Source organism: Sylvia atricapilla, chromosome 4 (assembly GCF_009819655.1).
Source record: "Sylvia atricapilla isolate bSylAtr1 chromosome 4, bSylAtr1.pri, whole genome shotgun sequence".
Classification (NCBI taxonomy): domain Eukaryota; kingdom Metazoa; phylum Chordata; class Aves; order Passeriformes; family Sylviidae; genus Sylvia; species Sylvia atricapilla.
Window position 1 is genome coordinate 59363584 of NC_089143.1, and position 15200 is coordinate 59378783.

Consider the following 15200-nt stretch of genomic DNA (forward strand, 5'->3'; position numbering starts at 1 on the left):
TTTCCAAAGAATGTTTGTTGAATAAATATTTATTTAGAATTCTAATTATTACTTTTAAAAAATCGAAAGGAATTTCCTTAACAGCAGCTTCTCTTAAAAATTAAATTGGGAAGTAGTTGTAAAAAGCTTACCTGTCAATGTTCCCTTTTTCATTTATCGTGCTAAGTAGCAGGAGTATCAAAATGTCCATAAATCACTAATCAGGCTAGTTAGTGATGGAAATTCTCCTATTACTGTTACTTTCTGTCTACCAGAGTAGCAAAAAATTTGCAGAGCCTCAAAATACTAAAATATGTTTGAAATTGCTGCAGCTATAAAGGCAACAGTCCACTGAAGTCAGCCTGGTAGGAAAAGAGTGTTGCTCCAGCACTGAGTTTTAGGACAGTCTGCACGTGCTCCTTTAGGTGCTCAGTAGCACTTTTATTTTTTTACCCCTGCACACATATTATACATTACTGTGTGAGCCCTTCTTAAAAAAATAGCTGGTAAATAATTCAGCATTATTGTAACATTGTTTTACTGCAGATGTAACAAATATTCTTTGTTTCTCAAAAATGGCAGGGCAGCTCAGTGTTATATATAATGTAAAGCCAGAGTCCTTCAGCACCATCTGGTGGCTTCCAGTTGAAGCTGATCTCAGCACTGGATCCAAAGCACTATCTAGTAAAAATTAAAAATACCTATTCACATTTTGGAGGCAAAAATAAAATTCATTTGTAGTATATTTTTTATCCTTTTTGTTGAAATTATAGTGAGAAAATAGAATGTGAATTCAAGTTCAACATATGAACTGAAACAGAAATAGGTCAGGGGTGTTTTGTTAAGTGGGACCATAAACAGAAATGGAGTACTTTTTCCTTTTTACTATAAAGGGCTTTAACAGGCACAACGTTACATTTTTCTATGTGTGTTGCAAGTCCAGTTCAGTACAAAGTATATCATAGAGAAGATCCACAAAGCTTCTGCAGCCACAAAAGGCCGCTGTCCTTTCTTCTTTCAGCTGTAACACATTGATACCGCAAAGAGTTTGAGGTCTCATTGAACCTCCTTGTGTGGAGGCCTCCAAGTACTCTGTAAATCACACAGAAATAATGGTTCTACCTTGCACGCATTAAACTCTGGAAAAAAAGATGAGGAATAACAGGTGGATGAATTCTGGTATATCTGGAAATCTGCAATGATGGCGCACAAGCCAGATGTAATTTTGTATTTATGTAATGCCAAAAGTCGTGTCATAGATAGCTGTGGGGACAAGGTCTTCATTGAAAAGAGCTGGCAATAGCATTCACAGGTAGTTTGGGAAGCAGCTAAATAGCCATAGTGGTAGTGATAAGCGTGTAAGTTTGTGTGCCATAGATATTTGTTCTGGCTAAAAGTATGTCCTGCAGTATTAATGTTGTTGTAAGCATCCTTGTTTTCAGCTGGCTAAGAGATTATGTTTCAGGACGTGTTAATCAGTAGTTAAAAGAAACATTTTAGAGCAAGTTTTGAGGCAACCAAGGATGCCTTGGTTGTATCTTGATACTGGAAACACAGGAGGAGTTTGGATGCTGCTTTTTTGGCAATATCCAGCTTCAGGTGTTAATAAAATGAGATGCATGAAATTTCCAGCAGGATATAGATATTTAGTACTCCATGATGCAACACAGAGCTTTGAGTTCCAGGAAGAACAATGCTGTATTTATGACTTGCAACTAACAGTTGATGTGGTAAAAGGAATTATATTCAGATGGTAAATGAGTGCAACCGTAACGTGTACCATATACAGAGTTGTGGGGTGATGTACTAATGCATCACATTTATGTACCTTGGTTGCTTGCTGAGAAAAATTACCATTCAATTTAAAGTCTATACCATGTAAGACAGAACAGAGGAGAGCAGAAAATATAACAATTTATAGTTTAGAATAAGATCACAGCATAAATGTTATAAAAATTATTTGATCAATACAATAATCCTGACTTGGGTGAGGAATAATTTTTTACGTGTTTCTGGATTGAAATTCTAGTAGTAGCACTAGCACCATGGAGATACTGGAGTTATGGCCTGCCTCATTGAAAAAGTAGCTGGTTTAAAGAGTTATTTCTAAGAAGACAGATAACTTATGTATTCTCTGGACTTGGTGAATGCCATCAGCACTCCCAGTTACATTGGTAAGTGAAGGTGGGTGAGCATCTCTCCCCTACAGCATACTACTGCTGGTAGTATTGGTTTAAAATTAACCTTTATAAAAGTAATCAAATAGCTCAAGCACAGACTTTAAAAAATATTTTGATGTAGTTTATTAAATGGAAGTAAAAAGGTCATAAAAATGTGCCAAACTGAATGGAATTGTCATAGGAGACCTCTCATCTCAGATTATATTTTGCCCAAGTTATGAAATACTGTATAGGTTTTGACTAGATGTAGTTATCTTGGTTTGTCTTACAACAATTCCTCAGTAGCTGCTATTTCTGACTGAAATAATTGCTTTTATTCTTTCCCTTTTCTCTTTAGGTTTGTTGTCTTTTTATCTTGAGCTCACTAGGTAATGGTACTATAAACTGAAAGAGAAATATGAAGAAAGTAGATTATTTTTTCAACATAAACCAAAATTGCCCCCTTACAGAGCCATTTTAGAATATTATCAGACAAAAATGACAGTGTTCTAAAACTTCAAAGCTGCCATTTAAGTAACAGTTTATGAAGTCGGGATGGTGCAAATATTGCAATATTAGTGTACTCTGACCCTGAATATTCACCTGCAGATACTTTCCGGGGGCTTCAAAAAGGCCTGGGTTCGGTGGGAGGAGTCCTGCTGAATGACTTCCAGCACTTGCAGCAGATGAATCCCCACTAAGGGAGAACCTGTTCCAGAAAGTTTTGTGTTGCACATGGTGTAGGAGTTAAGAGACTGGGGGTTATTGACTTTTGAAGTCTGAATTGTAATACCCAGTTTATGAAGGCCTGTTAGATCATCTTCTTTATTCTGTTTGTTTTGGAAATGTAGTTTTTGTGACACATACGAAAAATCTCTCTTTAGTACTGAATAAACACTGGTCACTTGTTGCACTGAGTGACACTGAGGGAAGTGCAATAAGCCATCCGTGGTTATATTTACTGAAACAAATCCTACAAGATAAATCTAATGTATTTTTTCCTTACTGAACAAACTATAGCATCTCCTGTGCTTTGCATGTTTAGACCTTGCTTCAGGATAGAATGGCAAATTGTTCAAAGATGTTGTTCCTTTTTCAGAAAATACAGTGTTGAAGTGTTTTTTTACAAAACTGAAGCTTGCATCTTGGCATAAGGTTGTACTTTTTGTGGTAAAATAAGTCTGAACAGATGGGAAGTAGTTTAAAGGAATTAAGAGGAAATGCTGATGGAGTGTCACGTGAAGAACCAGACAACAATGAAGTTCATATATGATATGAAAATATAATCTATTTATATAAAAATATTATTTTAAAAAAAAGATTATTCAAACTGAAGCTTTAGGAATGTTTCAGTGATTTTGTGTGGTATCACTTAAGTAAGATCTCTCATCCGTGAGGTAACTTTCTGTGCCTGTGAAACGGGGTTCTAATCATTTGGCTGATTATGTGATCTATAAGTAATGTTAATGCACAGACTTTATATATTATTAGACGTTATCAATTCAATGCAATTGAAGTCTGAAGCCTGCTATATAACCAAAACAGGACCTTGGCAGCAAAGCAGTTTTCTTGATTTACCTATATTTTGCTGAGAGCATTTTTGTCTAGATGTCCTGTATTCTGTACATATATCTGTACTTCCCGTGTTTATTTCAAACCTTTTATTGCTTTCCTCGTTTCTTAATCATAAAAAGCAACTTCCAAATTGGGAAATTTTAAAAATGAATTTTAGAAGGCCTTCCTCACGTGTATGGTTTGGTTTAGTTGATGTATCATTCTGAGAAAGCACTCAATCACTTTTGCAAGAAATAGGTAAAGATTAACTGATGCTTCATTTAATTTGGATTTTATATTGACATAAAATTGCATAATTAATTTGCCATTTAAAAGTGCCTCACAGCCTCTGCAATCAGAGAATAATTTAGAAATAGCTGTTTAGGTCTCTGTGACTTATAATAATTAATTGTCTTCTCAGTATGAAACATAAAAAGAAGCACAGTCAAATATTTTATATTTTAACGTGTTGCATATTATTATCTCACTCATAAATAGTAGGAAGAGAATCTCATATTTAATTGTGAGGTAAGTTTTTTAGCTAATCTCTCGTTTAGTTTCTTTTTAAGGAGATATTTTTCTTCAAATAAATTCTTGTGTTTGGCTCAGCTTTTACAGCTTAGTGCTGAAAATAAAGAAAGCAGCCATTTCAGGAATTTGCTGATGGATTTAAAATGTCATGATCCTGCTTTGTATTGTAACATCACCAAAGCTGAAAAAAATAGCGGAGAGAGACCCAGTAATACAAACCAATTTCTTGTTCTCTCCAGTAAGGCTTTTCTTCTTCTGGATGTCATTAAACTGGAAGAAAGTTTTGACTTTGCCGTAATCCCACTGTTCCTTTTTAAACATAGTCTCCAAAAGCCGAACATTTTTTCACTGATATATCACCACAGGCTGACATGATATCATGTGCTCTTTTATCTTCTGAAGCTTGAATTTTATGATTTAAAATGTACTTTAGTCACTTAAGTAAGAGTGATATTTTATGTTATTTTCTATGGGAAAACAGCTTTGTAGAAATTATTTATTGGAATGTAGGTGAGTTCTTTTGAAATAATTTGAATGTTTGCTGCAAAGGTAAAGTATTCTGTCCATTACTGGAAAGTAAAATTATGTGTGCCTCCTGTGACTTAAATCATTGATGGCATTTGTAGCAGTGTGAGTGTGGCAAGAATGTTACAGCATTCAGCTCCAAGCAGCGATCCAGAGATGGGATAGTCTGAGGATATCACTATATCCTACACTGAGAAAAGCACATCTGTAAAACCATTGTGTCCTGGTTATTAGTGCTAGGATTTGAACTATCTTTAATTTCATTTGACTTGTTCATCTTCCTTAAGGATCTCCATAAAGATTCCCTGAGTATTCTTTTCAGCCCTTACTTAGGGTTTGCATCAGTGGTCGTAAACCTGCTTAGCGGACAAAGACTCTCTTCCCTTTGAAGTCACTTCCCTAGCTTTTCAAAAGCCTCTGCAAGTCTGTTCTCCTAAAACAATTTAGAAAAGTTTGAAGTGGTGCCCCTTAAACCAGCAACAAAATAAAATTTTCTCTTTGCATTATTGAAAACCATGACAATCTTTTGAAGCAATAACAGTTTAAAAGCTTTTAAAGAAATCTGTTCTGCTCTATGACCAGCTTTTAAGTTGACCCCATTATTTGGGAAATCAGAGGCTTGGAAGCCCCTAAATACTTGACATTCTTATCAAAGGAATCAGTCTGACTTTTCACAGGACTCTTCTTTTACAGTATCTATTCAAATCTGAACCTCTTTAAAGATACTGCTTAGTTTTCTTCTTCTTTTCTTTATTTGTTTGGGTGGGGTGGTGGATGTTTTTGGTTTTGTGTTTATTTCAAATATAATTTAGGAAACAGTAGATACACCATGAAACTCTGATCCTTCCACCTGTAGATTTATACTCTGTTATGTTTGAAGTCAAGTCTAAATTCTGAAAAGACTGTGAGCGTTACTTAGGCAATTTAATTTTGTGTGAACTGTGAGAGATATATATACTCAGTTTCTACTTCTTGATTTAAGGGTCTTATCTCCTACATTTAATGGAGGTAGTTGCTGACAGCCTTATGCAGATAAAGCCCATAATAATGTAGTCATTGTAAGCAATAAGTTTACTCTCATGATTTCGTTTGTCTGCAAGTCCTAATAATTCATTCAGGCATTGCTTCTCATAAGTGCTTCTAACTCCAGCATCTTACATTCGTTACCTCCTGCAATGTTGTGTGTTTAAAACTTCTCTGATTTCAAAAGTTTCATTAATGTGAAGTCTATAATTATATTAATTCCTTGCTGAGCTACGTGTTAATTGAATTTCTGAAAGCAGAAGAAAGCAATAAAACCAGAATTCTAAAATTTTGCAAACATAGGCATCTCATTTAAAAGAAAAACTAACAAGACTTTAAACACACTGAACTGCCACATACTAGGGCTTGGGAGGGAACAGGGAGAAAGAATTGGGTCAGCAACAATAAATTGTTGCTGGATAGACTGTTATGGTTGCTGTTACATTTTCCCCTAAAACTGCAGGTTTGTGGCTTGGCTCCGTAGAGTTCATTTATGAATCTTCTAAAGTGCCCAGCCCATGTTTAGGGGAGCAAAGTTCAAGACAGCAACTTCGCTCTGAAAGGTTTGTGAGCAAAATTCACAGGATCAGCCACCTGAGACGTACCTAGAGGTCATTAAATCCACCCTTATGCTTCTAATTTGTTGGGAGTTTTTTTTTTTTCCTTTGCTCCTGAGCTGTCTGCCATACTTCCTGGGCTAGAGTCTGTGTTTTCAAACATTATATAAAACAAAAGTGACAGCTTCTAGTGACTGTTCCTTAGAGATTAGGACAATTCAGCAACTCGCTGGCAGCATACATGCCTGGGTGTGTACATGTATGCACACACATATAAAATGCTAGTGGCTATATCTAAAAAGAAATAGATTTATTTACTTTCCAAGATCTTGAATTGCTGATACAAATTGTAATAGTGACTGCAGAATAAATCAAATTTTGAAAGGTCAAAATTCTTGATTTGATACTTTGTCAGAGATTATGACCTTTACTTAAAAGCCACTGGAATGTGGCAGCTGCACAGATGTGTTGGGAGGTGGTATGAATGATCTGAGTAAAAACATTTATGCAAGCCCAGATCTTACAGCTCTTTTGCAGAGAAGTCTCTCAGTGTGCACATGCAGGGTCTGAGAAGCTATCCCCTTAAATACAGCTCCATGATTTCTAGTAATGCTCAGTACCAATATTGCTGGTGGTGCTGTACCAGGACAGATTAATGTCATTATGCTGGATTTGTCTTTAAAAAGTTACAACCCCAAATGTAATTTGATTGATGGCAATTTAGTAACTGATCGAGTCAATCGGTCCCAGTGTTAACTCCGTGTCTTTGTAAAACTGTCTCCTCTTTTTTAAGTGAAAAAAAGGTTGATTTTACCACTTCTTTACTGCCTTATTGGTGCATCACATATCATCATTCACTGTGAAGTGAAATTATTCCCTGCTGCTTAAAAACTCATCTAAACCTTTTGAAAACTACATGACAGCATTGCCCAAGAAACATCCTTTTGAGTTCAAATGCTTTGTAGAATGTTATGAATGAGCTAATTATATTGAAATACAAAAGTAACTTTGAAATTTTTGTGAAATGCCAGCGCTCTTGAAGAGAGCAGTGAATGACCTGTGAGCAAAGTTATAAAACTATTTAAAGGTTTTTATAGCATTTGCTTACCCTTTTTCTACCTTGACCTGGAGAATGTTTTTCCCTTTAAATGTGCCAGTTGTACAATTCTTCTTTTTTTTATTGTATCCATATATGTTTGATTATAAAAAGAATCACCAAAAAAACCCCCCAAAAAACAGGGGGTAGCAGGGAAATGTATAATAGGAGCATTAATGCTGGGTTTGAGTGGGACTTTTTTGCAAATTCATTGGAAATTCATATTGACTATGGTCCAAGCTCCACATTTTGCAAAGAACTAGACTTCAGGCTGAGGTTTCAGCATTGTTATTAAAATAAAATCAGTCACTGGAAGTTTTCCTTCATCTTTGGGCACTTCAGGTGTTTTCTCTTGATAGCTACTGTAGTGACACTTGCATTTACTAATGCCTGTTGTAGGAAAGGGTAGTAATTGACTTAAATCTCTCCCTCTACAAAATGTAAATTAGAGGGGGAGACAGAGAGAGGAGAAACCAACTTTGGTTGATTTTACTGCACACCTGACTTTGTATTACTATGTGTTAGTAAATGTGCAGGCAGAGTGCTGCTGCTGTACTGCACAGGTAGGAGTACAGCACTCCCATATGCAAACAGGAGCATTGAAATGATTTGTAAGCAACAGGAACTCAAAGAGCAAGGAAACAGAAGGTGCTTCAGTGATGGAAGGCTGTGATTTTGGGAATGGATTGTAACCAAGGATTGCTTTTATTGTTTTTTTCACTGAAGGTGATTTCGCAACTCCTCGAGCTGTTCTGACAGGACACGACTATGAGATCACCTGTGCTGCCATTTGTGCTGAGCTTGGCCTGGTAATAAGTGGTTCAAAAGGTAAGGTAGCTCCTGTCCTTTCTTGTGAAGGTATAATCCTAATGCCAAGAGGAATACAGTCTCAGGTGGCAGAATTTATAAACTTTATGGTGGTTTTATTTCTAACCTCTTTTTTAGTTGCTATGGAACTTGAATCTTAAACATGTTGAAATTGAGGTTTGTTCAGACATTTACAAGAAGAGGCAACTACATCAGTTTCCCTCCTGATTGCTATTCCTGTTTGTTTATCCAGTGTGTAATTGTATATAGCATAGCTGGATAGGATGGTGAAGTGGCTCTTATGGATAACTTCTCAAAAAAAGGGAAGCAAAAATTAGTTTTGAGAGAAAGAGAATGCATGGACTGTTTGTTTGATGAAGGGTGTGTGTTTGATGAAGGCTACTGGTAATTCTGTTCAGGCTCTTTCAGTTTGGCTGCAAAGTCTCTAATATGCTCCATTTGTGTTCTCAAAGACAATGCTTTTAGCAGGCAGATTATAAAGAATGATGTTGATTCTATGGATATTCTTTATAATTTTCTTATTTGCTTAATTGCACATAATTATTTTTAAACTGTAAATTTCTTGGAATTAGTATCTTTCTACTTTAGTGTTTCTAAAGTAGCTACTCAGAGACACTTCCTCAGAGCTGGGTGTACTCATGGTCTGTACATGTGTGCATTTCTGTGTTACGCATGTGAACTCATGAGGCTTATGAGCAAAGCAGGTATTTGTCAAAATATGTTTAAAAAAGCAAATATTTAGTGGGTCGTGTATGGCTTAGAGTCTTAATATGAGAACATTCACTTGTGCAATACCTACATATGTAAATTCGTTACTCTTAGCTCTGAGTGTCTTGAAAATCTCCTTTCAAGGTTAGTCAGTACATTTAATTACTCAAAATTAAATAATCTCAAAATTAAAAGAAAATAAATGCTACCTGCTACCATGCTACCTGCTTTAAAAGAAAATCCACAGAAGGCAATCTAGGTACTCTGAAATATTGTAATGCAAAGCTTTTAAGGGATAAGCTGTTGATCTTAAGGTCTGGCACCCTGAAAGTCATAGGCAATTCACCTAAACGTAGTAACAATCATTATAAAGTTGTATAATACTGATGATTCAAGTAGAAGGCATGAGTTATTATTTGAAAAATGATGTCTTTGATTGAGTGTATAAATCAATAACCTGAGATCCTATTCTGTCTCACTAGAAGGACCATGTCTCATACATTCTATGAATGGAGATCTACTGAGGACATTAGAAGGTCCTGAAAGATTACAAGGTCCTGAAAGCTGCCTGAGACCAAAACTTATTCAAGCTTCCAGAGAAGGCCACTGTGTCATATATTATGAAAACGGCCTCTTCTGTGTGTTCAGTGTGAATGGGAGACTGCAGGCCACTATGGAGACAGATGACAAGATAAGGGTGAGTGTCCTCAAATGTGTGCTGTCAGCTCCATGGGGAAAAGCTGTCAGTGTTGGAGTTGTGTGGAGACTCTTCCTATAGCCAGACCATAAGTATGTGGTACCAGACCATAGCATAGCAGCATTCTGAAAACATTTAAGGGGATCATATACTCTTAATAACATCAGGAGGAGCTTTTTTACAGTTTTAACTGTAAAATAACTCTGTTCATAAAATAAGAAATACTGTGTTAGGCATTTCCTTGAGCTGGAGAACACAAATGTTACTAATTGCTGACCAGGAGAGGCTGTGCTGCATCTTTACTTTTGAGTCTGAAGGCAGGAGGTCAGTGAACATGGTATTTTGGATGTTAGTTTTCCCTTTCTTTTGACATCTCTGACTGCATTCCTGCATCCTGGTTCAGCTAGCATGTGTTGTGCTGAGCTCCAGGAAGTTTTTAGGGATATGTCTGTACTTCAACTCTTTTAGCCCTTTGGCGTTTGCTAAGCAGGCAGCAGAGTTCCACATCTTTAGCTGAAACAGAGATGGAACAAGCCCATAACTATGCAGGAGGCATTTAAGCTTATAGCTTTATGGACATTATTTTAAAATACAAAATGAAGGTCTCTTGCCAGTTCCTGTTTAATGGTACCTATGAAACAGAATAGAAGCTGCTAGCTTTAGTGCAGTACCACACCTCCAAGCTGATTTTTGTGATCTGATGGAAGAACCCAGGAACTCAGCTGCTGGGATTTCCAACGTTCTCTTGAGTTGAAAACTCTCACAAGTTTTTCCTTCATTTGGATTACATGTGTCAGGAAGAAAATCCCTCTCTGTCATCATGTTTCTTCTACACAATTATTGGCATTCTTTGAGCTGTTGTGCAAAGTTGTGAGCACTTCTTTCCGTACTAAAGATGGAAGAATGTGTCAATGTATTTTAAAGAATTTTGATCTTCACTGTTTGCACTTCATAATTTGTATGGAAGGGCCTCATTTGCACTGAAGTTTCTAGTACAGTTCACTATATTCCACTTAAAACCTTCTAAAACTCCTATCATGTACTGTGCTCTGCTAATCCAGTATCCCTGTGTCATCCATTTAAAATGTCAGCTATGCTGGTGGTGGAATATGCAGAAATAACTTAGTGAGAGTGCAGTCTAGAGGGGTTAGGGGGCATTTGGCTTCTGTGTTCTGTGGCAGCCACAAGTGCAGGTTTGAAGCTGGGGAAGTGAAGTAGGAATGTGTATATTTCTGTCCCCAGACATTTTTTCCAAATTAATGTAGATTTTTGCATCAATTCCCTGAAATTGTACCTTTGGCTGTCCTTGTACAAATACTTCTGAGATTTTCAGCCTGCCCTTCATCCCAGAGTTCTTTCCATGAAGCAAGACTATATCACAATGTTTTCTCTTTTTACATTAATAATGTTGATAATCTGTCACTTTCAGTTGTGATTATGTTGTCAGCTAGGCTGGCAAATCTGTAAAATATCTAGAAATCCCTTGCCGGCTAAAACAATTTCTGTAGTGTTTCAGTCAGTACCCACAGCTTTAGGAATGTTGCTGGAGGCAATGGAAGTTCTGCTCTCTGTGGGCCAGAATTATGTTTGTAGAGGGGTTTGGGGTTTATTTTGTTTTGTTTTGTTTTCTTTCTCTCCCAGTGGTCCCAGCTGAGCTTTATGCTTAAACAACCTACAGCGTCTCTGCCGGTGCTTCTGCACTACATCATCGCTGAAGGAGAGTGGCAACTGCATGATTAAAGTGGGGCATTTAAAATGAATAGCACCTACCCATGGGCTGTGCTGACAAACTCTCCTCACTGGCTTTTGCTTGGGGAGGATAGAAAAAGGAAGGGAAAAGGTCATAAGTGTGGAATTTGTAATGTAAAAGCTTCGGTTTTCCTGTGTCATTATGGGCCGGTATTTCAGGACGCTGTTGGCAAGACCAGCAGTTTTCAATAGTGACGTTGGGATCAACATTCTGGTTTTCTTTCTTGTATTCTTGTGCTAGAGAACTGCCAGAAAAAATTCAGACCCTCTGGGGAAATTCAGGGTCTAATCAATGCCTTCCACCTGTTTTTGTTTTAAATACTGTATTGCTCAGTGGAGCTTAGGCATATCACAGTACATCTACCACGTAGTGTTTAGATATCTTAATGAATACCTTTAACTCTAAATAGTGTGCTTGTTCTGAAAGGTAAAGTTATTTTACCCTAAACAAAGACTGTATGCTGTTTCACCCAGAGGAACCAATTTATTTTCCTTTCCTGAGTCTGTTTTGAAATGTGGAAGTACCCACAAGACTCCTGCTGCTGTAAGCTGGAGCTGTCACAGTGTTAGCTCTGCCTTTTTACAAAGCACTGCCATTCAAAAACCTGAAAAGTTAAAAGGAATTGGTGCAAAGTTTTGAGACTTTCCAAGGAAATACAAGTCAGAAATGCAGCTTTTAGAACACTGCTGAAATTGTGCGCTTTGGGGATTATTTGAGAGTCTGAAGCTTATGTTGTGAGAAAGATTAGTTGCGGGATTGTTTCAGTTTCATACCTAGCAGAATTGCAGATAAACTACACTGGGGGAAAGCAGAACAGTAAAATTGATTCATGCCGTCCTCTATACCAGCTGGGGTACTTGGGAGTAAAAGCATCCTTTCGTTTGTTAATCTTGAAGGGAGTATCATGAAACAGAAATGATGACAGGGTCACCTTTTTCTTCCATTCATTCCTTCATCCCTCCATTCATTTCTTCATCCCTTCATGTTTATATATATATATAGGCAAGTGGCTGAGAAATTTATTTATAAACAATAAAAATTAAATAAATCAACATCTTGTCTTCATGACAAGCCGATGACTTAGTAAAATTGCGTAGGTATTAGTAAGGGTTCAAAGCCTGTACTTCATTTAATCAAAAGACCACAAAACCTACTACATGTTGCAGGTAGTGGAAGAGTTAAAGATTAATGGCTTTAATTTGCCTTTTAATAAAGCATTTCTTCAGTAAAAGCCTCAAGTATAAAATTCAAGTGAACCATGACCATAAGGTTAATGGATTTTCATCAGCTGAATTTTATAAGTGTAGCAAATAATTATTTGTCACGGTCTTCATTGCAATTTGGAAATACCCTTAGGAGGCTGCTATTGCTATAGAGAACAAAACTACCCCATATTGATTTTTGCTTCTAATGAATAATCTCTTTAATACTTGTGTGGTTAGTTAGATCTCGTGATCATCCACTCAGTGCATGCTAGTTCTAGATAATTTTCAGTCTTATCAGTTTGTTTTCTGCCCTTTTCTTACTCTACTCTTCAAGACAGCTTCTAAATTGGAGTTTTCAAGCTCCTTGTGTCTGTGCTTTCAAGGTGCTTAACACATTTCTGATAGCAACAGTCACGGAAGCAATTAATGGTTGGAACATTTATTTTTTGGTGGGAGAGGGAGAAGCTTCAACTCAGAATACTCAATTCTAATCTTTGTAAGTATTCCCTTTTCCATACTTAGATGTGGTTGGAAAAATACCAGTTCTGCTTTATTGTGTTTAAAATTACATGTATGTCTTGTCATCTTAGTTCAAAACACGGCTGGAGTAGGTTTATAATTTTTTTTTCCCCTCAGTGTTACATTTGGTTTACAGTATATGTTTGTGCATCAATTACATTCCTTTTAAAGTTACTGTATGAAATAAAATTCCAGCAATGCGATCCATTCCGACTCCTTGAGAGTCGTTGCAGTAAACACTCAAAATTTATAACATAATAGTGAAGCTCTATCTTAATCTAAGTGTCGCACATGGTATAATTCTTACAGGATGTATTTGGCATCGCAGTAATAGAGTGCAGCAATACAAAAAATACAGATGTGCAATATGTCTGACTTCAGTTACTGCTGCTCACAAAGCAGTATCTTACACACACTGTATATTTTGGTTTCTGGGCTTGTCAGCAGTCTGTATAAACACTTCAGTGTTGCATGGACGTAACGTCTTTGTGTTTTAGTTCCTCTGATTTTTTTTGTGGTGCGTTGTGCTATAAATTCTTTATGTTAAGAAAAGGCCCAAACTTCCTTTTCCTGAGGTATGTAAAAAATTTTGTATGTTTGCAAACCTGTATAAGCAGAGACTGCAAGTGCCAAAATAACTACAGACTTCAGCAGAGAGATGTTGGCAAAATCCCGTCTTCAGTTCTTTCTACTATTTCCTGAATTTAAATCTCTGAGCTGGAATTCTGCGTGTAGACTATCAGCTTGAGGGAATGTCCTTGCCTCCCAGTGACAATGTTTTAGTCAAAAAAATCAATTCGTTTGTAGAGAGTGTATTTGTGGAATTTAAAAGCCGCAGCTCTGAACATCCTCCATTCTTACATCATTCTAACAGAATATTTTATTTACAAATTAATTCTGTCTGTTTTGAGAATGACTTCATAATGAACATTCATAAATCTGTTGGTCCAAAATGTAGTTTCAAGGGTCTTGATCTTGCTGGTGGCTCATCCTGATGCCATTCCACATGACAGAATCCATTCAACTTTTTGGTTTTGTTCCTTTGGAAAATGCTGTGGACCTTTCGGTTTTCTTGGACAGCTGGAGGATGAAGCTATAAAATCAGAGCGTGGTATCCTCTACTGCTTACATTTCTTTTCTGCACAGCAGCAAGGCAGGAGCCTCCTTTCAGGTGAAGTTTTTATCCTCTGCAGGGTTTCTGTAGTAGTAATTACTGAGACTCACATGGAAAAAATGCTCACATGCTGTGAGAAAAGTCTGCCATGGAGTCTTCCAAGTGGTGGTGTTGGGAACCAGCTTCGTTCAATGCTTTTTGAGGTAGGGAATGCTGAAAGTTTACTGAGTGAGGAAGGCAATGCCTGAGATGAATGGAGAACTCTTATTCAGGAAATTCCACAATATGAGACCTGTGGGGTACTCACTGGAACTGGTAGGGTCACCTCAAAATGGGGAATAAACCTGTGGTGAACTTCTGCCAATTTCTTGTCCCTCTCAGAAGGCATCAGCAAGCTCAGGAAAATATTAAGCAAGTTCATGGGCAGCAGTTCCATAAACAGATACTAAAGGGAGCAGGAACTTTCTGATCTTCCTAATCCAGTGACTTTGGGTGCTCTGGTGCACAGGGGGAGAGGGTCTCTTTCACCCCATAAATTAGCACTTGCTCTAATAAAATTTCAAGTTCAGTTCTCTTAAGACCCATTTTGGCTTATTTGCACTGGGAAAATCCCTCTTTTATGAAAGATTTCTCCTGAATCTTGTCCATTTAGTGTCTGATTGTATCATCTGATATAGTCATCAGGAAAAGAAGGAAAATTATTCTTCTGGGTATTTGTGTTTTTTTTTCCAGTAGCACACGAGAAATACTAAAATAGATTGAAGATTCCTGTTTGAAGAAGTCGTGACTCTGAAAACCAGTGATATCCCATCTTTCTTCATGATCTGGTTCCCAAAAGGTTTCAAATACAAATATGCCATCAGTCTCCATGATGTGTACAAAACAGGGTGTATGTCATTGCATTTTTCACAGGCAGTTTCAGGACGGATGATGAAAGGAAGCACTCTGTTAAGAG

The 15200-nt window shown here is 37.0% G+C and overlaps 1 protein-coding gene across 2 annotated transcripts in view; it reads left to right on the forward strand.

Moving 5' to 3' along the window:
- The window catches only part of LRBA (LPS responsive beige-like anchor protein), a 363721-nt gene that overhangs the window by 344366 nt on the left and 4155 nt on the right, over positions 1-15200 (forward strand). For both annotated transcript variants that reach the window (XM_066318056.1, XM_066318055.1), the window contains 2 exons: positions 8151-8252; positions 9443-9657. In XM_066318056.1, coding sequence (XP_066174153.1) covers positions 8151-8252; positions 9443-9657 — 317 coding nt within the window. The remainder of the gene's footprint in view (positions 1-8150; positions 8253-9442; positions 9658-15200) is intronic.